This window comes from Choloepus didactylus, chromosome 2 (assembly GCF_015220235.1).
Source record: "Choloepus didactylus isolate mChoDid1 chromosome 2, mChoDid1.pri, whole genome shotgun sequence".
NCBI classification, from domain to species: domain Eukaryota; kingdom Metazoa; phylum Chordata; class Mammalia; order Pilosa; family Megalonychidae; genus Choloepus; species Choloepus didactylus.
This window is the reverse complement of record NC_051308.1, coordinates 39,265,436-39,279,384: the sequence shown is the minus strand read 5'-3', so window position 1 is coordinate 39,279,384 and position 13,949 is coordinate 39,265,436. Positions and strand designations below refer to the sequence as shown.

The window sequence follows — 13,949 nt, the reverse complement described above, 5'->3', positions numbered from 1 at the left end:
TTGGTGTTCCTATGCCAGACTTAACGCAGGAAAGCTAGAGCATCATTCCACCTCAGTTGTTTCTTACACTGCTTTCGTTATTTCAGGCTGCTTTTGTGAGGGGACACATACTGGTGGTGGGAGGGATACCAGAGAGAAGTTTCCTAAGTCAGTCTTTCCCAGCTGGAACAAGGCCACAATGCCAGCTCCAGATGAGGGAGGGGCCAGGACAGGTGGCTCCACAAACCTGCGCTTTTTTTTTTTTTTTTTTTTACATGCCCAGCAAACACAGCCCTTCACTGTTCTCCTCAGCTCTGAGGAAACAAACACTTTTTAAGTCTCCTCTACCACCCTTGTCCGAGGCGGGTTGGAACAATGGCTGCCCTTAGAGCCCAGCTTCCAGTGATCTGAAGTAGCTAATCAAAAGCTGTGATCAGCAATTTGCCTGTGCCAGCCTTTATCTTGGAGAAGAGAATCTGTATGTCCTTTTCTGGCACCAGCAGGCTGTGGCAGGGACAAGACCCCACTGCTGCCTGCTGTAAGAGTTGGGGCTGAGCGATGGTAACTCCGAGAGAGCATTTTATTTGTATTTACTGTAATTTACAGCCTCTTCCTCTTGCTCTTCCCTGATGCTGTACAGTTTTCTACTGGACTCCAACATATTGAAATACTTGAATACAGTTCCTGCCTAATAGTTGTTGTAGAGGAACTGATTCCTGGCACTTCTACTCTGTCATCTTCCCACAATCTTCTCTGTTTGTTTTTAAATTTATTTTGGAGGAACTCTGTATTCCTTTATGGATTTAATTAAAACTCCCGAAGAATTAATATAAATTTATTTTATTTGGTCTGTTTTATGGAATTATTGTTGTTATTTTCGTATTTTAATGATGAATGAATGTACTGTACTAGCAAGGATATGCTGTTTAAGGATATGCTTGGATTGACTCTACTATTATATACATGAAAGGCACTAGGATAGTTTATAACCGCTAGAACAGCCATGACCTATTTAATGGTTCTGCATTCTTTATGATTTGAGGGCCTACAGGGAAATCATAATATTGATGCATTCTTCCAATATCAAGGCTACCATCTAGATCATGGGCTTCCTGACCTACTTTTAAGTAATTGCAAAGTATCCCAACAGCCATACTTCACTGCAAAACACTGGCATGTGTGGTCTTAGAGTCAGTGCATGGCTGATTGTATATTATATTTTCAAGCTCCATAGTAGAAAGATTATGGGGAAGATCCTATATCCCTTTTATGGATGTTTAAAATGTTTTCAGAAGGGAAATCAGACAAAAGAATGATGCAGTAAAAGTTGGGTTTGTAGATGCAGATTCCTGCAGTGACATAGCAGAATATGCCAGAAACTCTCTTTCATGGCAGAAATTGTCTAGTGCTAGGCAATTGTAGTAGTATTATAAACCACTATTTTTGTCTGTTAGCTCAGAGATCACAGAGTTTAGGGAAAATGTATGCCTTATGCACAACATTGTCCTCATTGTCTTCCCAGTCTTGAGGTTTTGGCTCAGGAAATTTGTGATTCCAGAATTATCTATGGAACTGCTTTCTTAGAGACCATTGTCTCTGATGTGAAACGCTTAGCCTCTGGTAATGTTTGGTAACCAAATCATTGTGTGTAACATGCTTTTACTGTATCACTACAAGTATGTGACTTGTAAAAGGTAATGTCATTATCAGCAAATATGTCGTCCATGATACAAAAATAGCCTCATATATCCTATATAATATATACAATAAAATGTATTAATATCTACATATAAATTTATATGTCTCTTGACTAATGAGCATATTTTAACAAATGTATATTGGGTATTAAAATTTTGATGCATATAGCTTAAGAAAAGAAATACTACAAATTTTCATCGACTGCTCTATTTTTGGGGCTCACACTTTAAAGTGATCATTCACAATCACCCATTCAAAAAGATTTAGTACCTGCTTAGTTTGGAATTCACGGACTTTTACCAATCTATCAATGTTTAACCCTTATTATCACAGTTTTTCCACCTGCATTTCCACTGTTCCTCGAATACACTGAGTTGTCTCATTTCTCATGTGTTTCACCACCTTAGTGCCACCTCCCATTCCCAAATCTACACATGTTAAATTATTACTATCCTTCAAGGATGGCTTGTATCAAATAGCGCCTACTCTAGGAAGCATTTCCAACTGAAATTATTCTTTATTTTTAATGATTCCTTACTACTTTGTACTTCTCTTTCTGTCGTTCTGCTTTGTATTATAGTTACTCCCATATGTATTTTCTCTTCCTAATTAGATTGTAAACTTCTCAAAGACGAGGTCCGTGTAGTGTTTATTTTTGTATGCCTCTAGCATCCAGCTCTTTTTATTGCACGTAGCAGGTACTCAATAAATAATTTGAATCAAAATGAATTTAATTGCATATTACTCATTGTGTGTAATTTTGTTTTTAATTCATGTCTCCTCTGTCTTTGAACCATTTTTTTTTTTAATCATCATTTTATTGAGATATATTCACATACCACGCAGTCATACAAAACAAATTGTACTTTCGATTGTTTACAGTACCATTACATAGTTGTACATTCATCACCTAAATCAATCCCTGACACCTTCATTAGCACACACACAAAAATAACAAGAATAATAATTAGAGTGAAAAAGAGCAATTGAAGTAAAAAAGAACACTAGGTACCTTTGTATGTTTGTTTGCTTCCTCTACTTTTCTACACATCGATCCATAAACTAGACAAAGTGGAGTTTGGTCCTTATGGCATTCCCAATCCCACTGTCACCCCTCATAAGCTACATTTTTATACAACTGTCTTCGAGATTCATGGGTTCTGGGTTGTAGTTTAATAGTTTCAGGTATCCACCACCAGCTACCCCAATTCTTTAGAACCTAAAAAAGGTTGTCTAAAGTGTGCGTAAGAGTGCCCACCAGAGTGATCTCTCGGCTCGTTTTGGAATCTCTCTGCCACTGAAGCTTATTTCATTTCCTTTCACATCCCCCTTTTGGTCAAGAAGATGTTCTCCATCCCACGATGCCGGGTCTACATTCCTCCCCGGGAGTCATATTCCACGTTGCCAGGGAGATTCACTTCCCTGGGTGTCTGATCCCACGTAGGGGGGAGGGCAGTGATTTCACCTTTCAAGTTGGCTTAGCCAGAGAGAGAGGGCCACATCTGAGCAACAAAGAGGCATTCAGGAGGAGACTCTTAGGCACAAATACAGGGAGGCCTAGCCTCTCCTTTGCAGCAACCGTCTTCCCAAGGGTAAAACTTATGGTAGAGGGCTCAACCCATCAAACCACCAGTCCCCTATGTCTGTGGTCATGTTAGCAACCATGGAGGTGGGGTAGGCGAATACCCCTGCATTCTCCACAGGCTCCTCAAGGGGGCACTACATCGTTTTTGTTTTTTTTTTTTTTTTCCTTGTTTGTCTTTTTTTTTTTTTTTTTTTTTTTAACTTTCCCTTCTTTTTTCAAATCAACTGTATGAAAAAAAAAGTTAAAAAGAAAACAAACATACAATAAAAAACATTTCAAAGAGACCATAGCAAGGGAGTAAGAAAAAGACAACTAACCTAAGATAACTGCTTAACTTCCAACATGTTCCTACTTTACCCCAAGAAAGTTACATACTATAGCAACATTTCAGTGAACTTGTTCCTACTACATCCATCAGAAATTAACAGACCATAGTCATTTCTGGGCATCCCCAGAACGTTAAATAGCTTATCTGTTCTTCTTGGATTATTGTTCCCCCTTCCTTAATTGCTCTCTACTGCTAGTTCCCCTACATTCTACATTATAAACCATTTGTTTTACATTTTTCAAAGTTCACATTAGTGGTAGCATATAATATTTCTCTTTTTGTGCCTGGCTTATTTCGCTCAGCATTATGTCTTCAAGGTTCATCCATGTTGTCATATGTTTCACCAGATCGTTCCTTCTTACTGCCGCGTAGTATTCCATCGTGTGTATATACCACATTTTATTTATCCACTCATCTGTTGAAGGACATTTGGGTTGTTTCCATCTCTTGGCAATTGTGAATAATGCTGCTATGAACATTGGCGTGCAGATATCTGTTCGTGTCACTGCTTTCCGATCTTCCGGGTATATCCCGAGAAGTGCAATCGCTGGATCGAATGGTAGCTCTATCTCTAGTTTTCTAAGGAACTGCCAGACTGACTTCCAGAGTGGCTGAACCATTATACAGTCCCACCAACAATGAATAAGAGTTCCAATTTCTCCACATCCCCTCCAGCATTTGTAGTTTCCTGTTTGTTTAATGGCAGCCATTCTAACCGGTGTTAGATGGTATCTCATTGTGGTCTTAATTTGCATCTCTCTAATAGCTAGTGAAGCTGAACATTTTTTCATGTGTTTCTTGGCCATTTGTATTTCCTCTTCAGAGAACTGTCTTTTCATATCTTTTGCCCATTTTATAATTGGGCTGTCTGTACTATTGTCATTGAGTTGTAGGATTTCTTTGTATATGCAAGATATCAGTCTTTTGTCAGATACATGGTTTCCAAAAATTTTTTCCCATTGAGTTGGCTGCCTCTTTACCTTTTTGAGAAATTCCTTTGAGGTGCAGAAACTTCTAAGCTTGAGGAGTTCCCATTTATCTATTTTCTCTTTTGTTGCTTGTGCTTTGGGTGTAAAGTCTAGGAAGTGGCCTCCTAATACAAGGTCTTGAAGATGTTTTCCTACATTATCTTCTAGGAGTTTAATGGTACTTTCTTTTATATTGAGATCTTTGGTCCATTTTGAGTTAATTTTTGTGTAGGGGGTGAGGTAGGGGTCCTCTTTCATTCTTTTGGATATGGATATCCAACTCTCCCAGCCCCATTTGTTGAAAAGACCATTATGGCTCAGTTCGGTGACTTTGGGGGCCTTATCAAAGATCAGTCGGCCATAGATCTGAGGGTCTATCTCTGAATTCTCAATTCGATTCCATTGATCTATATGTCTATCTTTGTGCCAGTACCATGCTGTTTTGGCAACTGTGGCTTTATAATAAGCTTCAAAGTCAGGGAGTGTAAGTCCTCCCACTTCGTTTTTCTTTTTTAAAGTGTCTTTAGCAATTCGAGGCATCTTCCCTTTCCAAATAAATTTGATAACTAGCTTTTCCAAGTCTGCAAAGTAGGTTGTTGGAATTTTGATTGGGATTGCATTGAATCTGTAGATGAGTTTGGGTAGAATTGACATCTTAATGACATTTAGCCTTCCTATCCATGAACATGGAATATTTTTCCATCTTTTAAGGTCCCCTTCTATTTCTTTTAGTAGAGTTATGTAGTTTTCTTTGTATAGGTCTTTTACATCTTTGGTTAAGTTTATTCCTAGGTACTTGATTTTTTTAGTTGCTATTGAAAATGGTATCTTTTTATTGAGTGTCTCTTCAGTTTGTTCATTTCTAGCATATAGAAACATTACTGACTTATGTGCATTAATCTTGTATCCCGCTACTTTGCTAAATTTGTTTATTAGCTCTAGTAGGTGTATCGTTGATTTCTCAGGGTTTTCTAGATATAAGATCATATCATCTGCAAACAATGACAGTTTTACTTCTTCTTTTCCAATTTGGATGCCTTTTATTTCTTTGTCTTGCCGGATTGCCCTGGCTAGCACTTCCAGCACAATGTTGAATAACAGTGGTGACAGCGGGCATCCTTGTCTTGTTCCTGATCTTAGAGGGAAGGCTTTCAGTCTCTCACCATTGAGTACTATGCTGGCTGTGGGTTTTTCATATATGCTCTTTATCATGTTGAGGAAGTTTCCTTCAATTCCTACCTTTTGAAGTGTTTTTATCAAAAAGGGATGTTGGATTTTGTCAAATGCTTTTTCAGCATCTATTGAGATGATCAATTGATTTTTCCCTTTCGAGTTTTTAATGTGTTGTAATACATTGATTGTTTTTCTTATGTTGAACCATCCTTGCATGCCTGGAATGAACCCCACTTGGTCATGGTGTATGATTTTTTTAATGTGTCTTTGGATTCGATTTGCAAGTATTTTGTTGAGGATTTTTGCATCTATATTCATTAGGGAGATTGGCCGGTAGTTTTTCCTTTTTTGTAGCATCTTTGCCTGGTTTTGGTATTAGATTGATGTTAGCTTCATAAAATGAATTAGGTAGTGTTCCATTTTTTTCAATGTTTTGAAAGAGTTTGAGTAAGATTGGTGTCAGTTCTTTCTGGAAAGTTTGGTAGAATTCCCCTGTGAAGCCATCTGGCCCTGGGCATTTATTTGTGGGAAGATTTTTGATGACTGATTGGATCTCTTTGCTTGTGATGGGTTGGTTGAGGTCTTCTATTTCTTCTCTGGTCAGTCTAGGTTGTTCATATGTTTCCAGGAAATTGTCCATTTCTTCTACATTATCCAGTTTGTTGCCATACAGTTGTTCATAATATCCTCTTATAATTTTTTAATTTCTTCAGGATCTGCAGTTATGTCACCTTTTTCATTCATTATTTTGTTTATATGGGTCTTCTCTCTTTTTGATTTTGTCAGTCTAGCTAGGGGCTTGTCAATCTTGTTGATCTTCTCAAAGAACCAACTTTTGGTGATATTTATCCTTTCTATTGTTTTTTTGTTCTCTATGTCATTTATTTCTGCTTTAATCCTTGTTATTTCTTTTCTTGTACTTGGTTTAGGATTGGTTTGCTGTTCATTTTCTAGCTTCTTCAGTTGATCCATTAGTTCTTTGATTTTGGCTCTTTCTTCCTTTTTAATATATGCGTTTAGTGCTATAAATTTCCCCCTTAGCACTGCTTTTGCTGCATCCCATAGGTTTTGGTATGTTGTGTTCTCATTTTCATTCGTCTCTATATATTTAGCAATTTCTCTTGCTATTTCTTCTTTAACCCACTGATTGTTTAGGAGTGTGTTGTTTAACCTCCAGGTATTTGTGAATTTTCTAAGTCTCTGATGGTTATTGACTTCTAATTGTATTCCATTGTGGTCAGAGAATGTGCTTTGAATAATTTCAATCTTTTTAAATTTATTGAGGCTTGTTTTATGTCCCAGCATATGATCTATTCTGGAGAAAGTTCCGTGAGCACTAGAAAAGTATGTGTATCCTGGTGATTTGGGATGTAATGTCCTGTAGATGTCTGTTAAATCTAATTCATTTATCAGATTGTTTAGGTTTTCAATTTCCTTATTGGTCTTCTGTCTGGTTGATCTATCTATAGGAGAGAGTGATGTGTTGAAGTCTCCCACAATTATTGTGGAAACATCAATTGCTTCCTTTAGTTTTGCCAATGTTTCTCTCATGTATTTTGTGGCACCTTGATTGGGTGCATAGACATTTACGATTGTTATTTCTTCTTGCTGAATTGCCCCTTTTATTAGTATGTAGTGGCCTTCTTTGTCTCTCAAAACATCCCTGCATTTGAAGTCTATTTTATCTGAGATTAATATTGCTACACCTGCTTTCTTTTGGCTGTAGCTTGCATGAAATATTTTTTTCCATCCTTTCACTTTCAGTTTCTTTGTGTCCCTGTGTCTAAGATGAGTCTCTTGTATGCAACATATTGATGGTTCATTTTTTTTGATCCATTCTGCGAATCTATATCTTTTAATTGGGGAGTTTAATCCATTTACATTCAACGTTAAAACCGTGAAGGCATTTCTTGAATCGGCCATCTTATCCTTTGGATTATGTTTGCCATATTTTTCCCCTCTCTCTATTAATATCCTTTATTGTACCCATACCGAATCTCTTTAGTACTGAACCTTTCTCCAAGTCTCTCTGTCCTGTCTTTGTTTCTCTGTCTGTAGGGCTCCCTTTAGTATCTCCAGTAGGGCAGGTCTCTTGTTAGCAAATTCTCTCAGCATTTCTTTGTCTGTGAAAAATTTAAGCTCTCCCTCAAATTTGAAGGAGAGCTTTGCTGGATAAAGTATTCTTGGCTGGAAATTCCTCTCACTCAGAATTTTAAATATATCGTGCCACTGCCTTCTCGCCTCCATGGTGGCTGCTGAGTAGTCACTACTTAGTCTTATGCTGTTTCCTTTGTATGTGGTGAATTGCTTTTCTCTTGCTGCTTTCAGAACTTGCTCCTTCTCTTCTATGTTTGACAGTGTGATCAGTATATGTCTCGGAGTGGGTTTTTTTGGATTTATTCTATTTGGAGTTCGCTGAGCATTTATGATTTGTGTATTTATGTTGTTTAGAAGATTTGGGAAGTTTTCCCCAACAATTTCTTTGAATACTCTTCCTAGACCTTTACCCTTTTCTTCCCCTTCTGGGACACCAATGAGTCTTATATTCGGACGTTTCATATTATCTATCATATCCCTGAGGTCCATTTCGAGTTTTTCAATTTTTTTCCCCATTCTTTCTTTTATGTTTTCATTTTCCATTCTGTCATCTTCCAGGTCACTGATTCGTTGTTCAACTTCCTCTAGTCTTGTACTATGAGTGTCCAGAATCTTTTTAATTTGGTCAACAGTTTCTTTAATTTCCATAAGATCATCCATTTTTTTATTTAGTCTTGCAATGTCTTCTTTATGCTCTTCTAGGGTCTTCTTGATTTCCTTCATATCCCGTACTAGGGTCTCATTGTTCATCTTTAGTTCTTTGAGTAGCTGCTCTAGGTGTGTCTCTTCTGGTCTTTTGATTTGGGTGCTTGGGCTTGGGTTATCCATATCGTCTGGTTTTTTCATATGCTTTATAATTTTCTGTTGTTTTTGGCCTCGTGGCATTTGCTGACCTTGATAGGGTTCTTTTAGGGTTTGTAGACCAGTTGAAGTCCTTATCTCTAATTTATCAGATCTACAGCTTCGTGGAGTACACTTTCTCTAACTAACCAGCAGGTGGCGTCCACGAGCCACCTGTTCTCCACAAGCCAGATCTCCCCTGCTTAGCCTTTTTGGTGAGTGGGGGAGTGAGTCTTGTGGGGCCCAATTGGTGTCCCAAGCTTGCGTGTGTAGTTGGTGTTGCCTGCCCTGTATGTGGGGCGTGTTTCTGGGCAGTCGGGGAGGGGGGGTGGCCCTAACAATCAAATCTCCCTGATGATCCTAGAGTTTTAAAGCTACTGCAATAGTCTAATCCTTCAGTTCAGTCCTGCCACAGTTTGTCTCTGCCACTGACCCACAAGTCTTTGGTATTGGCGTATGGCTCCTGAGACTTGCAAGTGGGCCCCTCTTCCAGGCTGTGCACCCCGGGTCCTCTGTTGAGGGATGACTGTGCTATGTCGCAGGTGAGTGCCATCCCCCCAGGGCAGTTCTGGGCTGCTGGGCTGTGTTGGGAGGGTCCCAGTCTGCTCAAATGATGGCTGAATGGGGCTCTGTTAATTCACACTGCTCCCCCTTCCCAGCTCTGGGACATTCAGCTGAGGTTGCAGGGAAGGCTAATGTCCACGCCCAGTTTTGTGGTGTGTGCCTGTTATTTGAAGCACTTCCGTCACACTGGGTTGTCTGGGGCAGCTCTGGGCTATGGGGCTGGCGATGGGCAGGAGTGTTTCCTGTCCACCAGGATGGTGGCTGTGAGCGGACACCCCCCTTTTCTTGGGAAGTTGTGTTGTTTAGTGAATTTTCTCAGCCACTGGATTATTGCCTTTTGTCTCAGAGCTCTCTTAGTTCTGCTCTTGACTTGACGTGCCCAAATTTCAATTCTTTGAAGCTTTCTGTATTGAGCTTCTTAGAGTAATTGTTTTAGAAAAAGCAAAAAGGATTTAAAAAAAAAAAAAAAAAAACGGCCCTCCTCAGAGATCTAATGGGTTATTGAAATGCTAATAGACAAAGCAACCAGGGCCATTAAGGAAAAGTGCCCAGGGCAGAGAGATCAGCCTTGCTTCGGGATTTGCATATGCGCCTCAAGGCCTGATCTCCGCCCTTCCCCTTTCTGTGTTCACCAGAACTCCAAAAATCCTCTGCTTTTATTTTGGAGTTTTCGTGTTGTTTTTTTTCTATGCCTGTCTCCTCTCTGCTGGGCTGGCTGCTCTCAGAGTCTCTGGTGTCTGGCCTCAGTCTATCTATGGTTGGAGTTTGAATCAGTAGAATGAGTTTCCGGTAAGAGCAGCCACTGCAATTCTCCCTTCTCTTTCCTGGAGCTGACAGCCCCTCCTCCCCCGGGACTGAGCCTGGCAGGGAGGGGCGCGGGTCCCCTGGCCGCAAAAACTTACAGATTTCACTGATCTCAGCAGTTCCACGTTTTCATGAGTGTTGTATGAAGTATGCCCAAAGACAGATTGCTCTGTGGTGTCCAGTCCACGCAGTTCCTGGCTTTTTACCTACTTTCCTGGAGGAGTAACTAAAACATACAGCTCACCAGTCTGCCATCTTGCCCCGCCTCCTGAACCATTTTTAATTCACATTAGAATAATTTTGTAATACTGAAATATTAACTTCACTTCCGCCACTTTGAAGTTCTTTTTTTGTTTTAACCCGTATTCGTGTTAGCATGGTCATGTTTGACATCACCTTTAGACTTAAAATCTGTCTCCATTTTAAATGGCTAACCAACATTCAGTATTCACACTGTTTACATTAACTGAATCCACATAATTGAATGTTCTACTGTGCATTAAAATGGTTGTCCTCCTGTACATTAGATATTAATTTATATACAAAGTACTTCTTAATTGATTGCTATCAGGTTCTTTCCATTACTGTATTTTACGTAATGAAGTAAGTAACTCTCATAGAATTGTTTATAATCTATTTATCCTTTGTATTTTTAGCCCTTAAACTGGGTTCCTCCCTATTTCACCCTTGTCCCCAAAGAGCCCTGTGTAATGGTTCAAAATTATGACTACTTACAAAATTTAGTTACAGGAGTTTATTTTGCCCAAGTGAATTAATGACAGATATAAGACTAAATTTCACTTCTCCCTCTTTTCTTTTGATGATTGGTTTCTCTGTAAGTCTCAAATATTTTCCCTTCAGTTTATACATGAACAGACAAATATAGGATGTTGCTAAATACCACATTGATTATTCTGAATATATTGCCCTTCCTAAAAAAAAAAACATACCTTGAATGTATTTGATATAAGTCCTAGAATAATCTTTTGCTTTTTGAACTCAAACCCTCTATCTTAATATATTGATTCACATGTGCTAAAAGCTCGTATTCTAACACTGGAAAGAATTATTTAACTCACACTACAAATTGTACCATTTGGTCATGTAAACAGATAAATACAACCACCCAATAAAAAATTCTCATGAACTGTGAGAAAGAAATATTTTAGCCTATTTTAGCAAGAGAATATTACTTTTTTTACATTTTCCCCATTTAAGAGCAAAACTGTCACCACTATAAGTTGTATAGTTTTATGAATTAAAGAATAGTGAAATTATTAAGTATTACCTTGAAATGTGAGTTGGTAATTTATCTGTATTAGAGGTTGTAATTGGGGAAAAATCAAGATGCTTTTTACCATAAAATCATTTTGAGTCTTTCATGCAAATATTTGTTTCAGATTGTATCTGCTGTGCAGTATTGCCATCAAAAGTGCATTGTTCACCGTGATCTTAAGGTAAGCAGCTGATTTTATAACAAAAAAATTCTTAATTTTAACAGATGTTTAAAATATTGTACTAGGCACTTTACCAGGTAATTAGTTCTTATTTAATTCTCTCAGCAACTTTATGAAAGACACTATTTTCAGTGAACATATGATGAAAATATGAATAGTAAGTTAGCATTAATGGCTAGAGGATTTGATTTGCCATTTATTAGCTTATTTTTAATGGATAAATGTAGGACTTTTGTCCCCAACTAAAAATGCCCAAGGTCCCATTCCATCAGGAACAAGGTCAGGCCACAAATCCAGGTTCGTTTGATGCAAGTGATGATGCTCATTCTTCCCATCAAAGATCAAAGAAATAAGGAAAGTTATAAAATGTTTTTATGAATGTTGAATGCATATGATTAGTGTAAATGCTTGTGATTAGTATAAACCTAGAGTGTAAAGATTGATGATTAATCAAACATCTTAATAATCTTTTCATATACTATATAAAGACCTTTAAATGTTAAATTGCTACATTTTTGCAATCTCCATTCCCCCTTCTGTTTTTTGAGGTGTTAGTAATGGTTCCAGTTAAAAACTGTTACACTTTCTATTTCTGAGCAGAAATGCTTGTTTAGTTTTCTTTAGGTGTTATTTATGGTCGTGGATTGTTATTTTTTCAAAAAGTGATGGCGCCCGATTTCTGATTTGTTTTCATGAAATGTGTGGGTTATGGTAACTGGTACCAGAAATATCAAAAGCTAGATGATTTGAATAACAGTTAATTAGCTTACTGAAATATATTACTGTAGAAAGTTGTCCCCAACAAAGAATGTAGCTTCTTTTAAAATAATCATAGAACGTTTTAAGATAATGGAGCACATACTAGGGAAGGAAATATCAAAAAGTAGAAATTGTATAGGCTATGCTCTCATACTATGAATGTAAAACATAGCAGCACCCCTCCAAAAAATAAATTAAAAACTTTAGCCACCCTAAAATTAAAAAAAACAAACAACAGACTCTTCCAAAGCAAATCTTTAATAAAAGATTAAATGTAAACCAAGATTACAAGCTATTTTAAATTAACGAGAACAGGAATTACGAAAACCTACGAGCTATGGCCAAGGGTTTCCTCAGCAGAAAATTAAATGTGTTAGGTGCCTTTATTTACAAATAAGAAAAAAAAAACTGTAAAGAAAAATAAAACTAAATATTTGATCCAAGAAGTGAGAACAAGTAAAAAGAAAAGTCAAAAGAAAGGAAAATTTTATTTCAAAAATCTTCCCTACCAGAAAGGTATGTACCAGTTACAGATGGTTTTACAAACTTTCAGGGACTCTATTCTTGAATACTGTTCTTTCAAGGATACTATTCTGGAGCAGAGGTAAATATTGAAAAATTCTTGGCTTATTCTGCTAGTATAGCCCAATAATAAACCTGACAGACCCAGAAAATGTAGGCTAGTTTTTCTTACAAAAAAAAGTAAAGATTCAAAAATTCATACATTATACAACAGCACATAAATCTAGCATTATTTTAAAATAGTTGTACTGCCTAATCAAAAATATTTTATCGAAATTCCACTGAGACATTTGCAGAATTTAATATCCCTCAATAGATGATTGAAATGAACTTTAAAAACTAGGAATGGGAGGAACCTTCCTTAATATATAAGGTTTCAGGTGGAAACTATAAGCATATATTCAACAATAAAATGCTAGAGGCTTTCCCATTCAAGTCAAGAACAAGATAATGATATCAGCAGCTCTGTAGCATTATTCAGAGGTTGTAATCAAAAAAATGAACTGAGGTATAAATATATAAAAGGAAAACACAAATTGAAATTATTTGCAGATGTAATTTTTTTTCACCTAGGAACTCACTAGTTTAGCAAAGAAGCCATATTGAAGAATGATATGCCAGAATTGGTGCTATTACAATTTAAAAGGAAACCAAAACTCATTCAATGGTGGACATGTGAGCAACATGTTGGGAGGCATTTAGGCATTTTCTTTCAGAATCTTAAATGTGGATCCCCTTTTTCCACTTTGAGGAATTTGTTATATAACAGTATTCACAAAATTTGCAAATATATATATGTACAAAAATGGGCAGCACCCCCACCTTTTTATTTGAAAATTTCAGAGCCTATAGAAAAATTGAAAGAATAGTACAACCAGACCTGAATACCATCCTCTTAGTATTTTGCTATAATTGTTTTTTTCCTCCCTCTTTGTACATAGGTGTAGTTATTTGTACATTTTGTTGTTATTGTTGAGCCAGTTAGAGAACATTATCCTTTGCCCTTATGTACATAGCAAAAACATTCCTCTATGTAACTACAATGTCATTATCTTATTCTAGAAATTTTTTTATTATTGTCTAAAATATAGTCCATATTCAAATTTCTGCATTTGTCCCAAAAAGGCTTTTACAGCTTTTTAAAACATCTTGAACCAATGAAGAACCATTCATTA

At 37.2% G+C, this 13,949-nt stretch overlaps 1 protein-coding gene across 6 annotated transcripts in view; it reads left to right on the top strand.

Annotated features, from left to right (window-relative positions):
* Nucleotides 1-13,949, top strand: part of MARK1 (microtubule affinity regulating kinase 1) — a 160,021-nt gene that overhangs the window by 91,105 nt on the left and 54,967 nt on the right. For all 6 annotated transcript variants that reach the window (XM_037823477.1, XM_037823464.1, XM_037823470.1 and 3 more), the window contains exon 7: nt 11,437-11,493. In XM_037823477.1, coding sequence (XP_037679405.1) covers nt 11,437-11,493 — 57 coding nt within the window. The remainder of the gene's footprint in view (nt 1-11,436; nt 11,494-13,949) is intronic.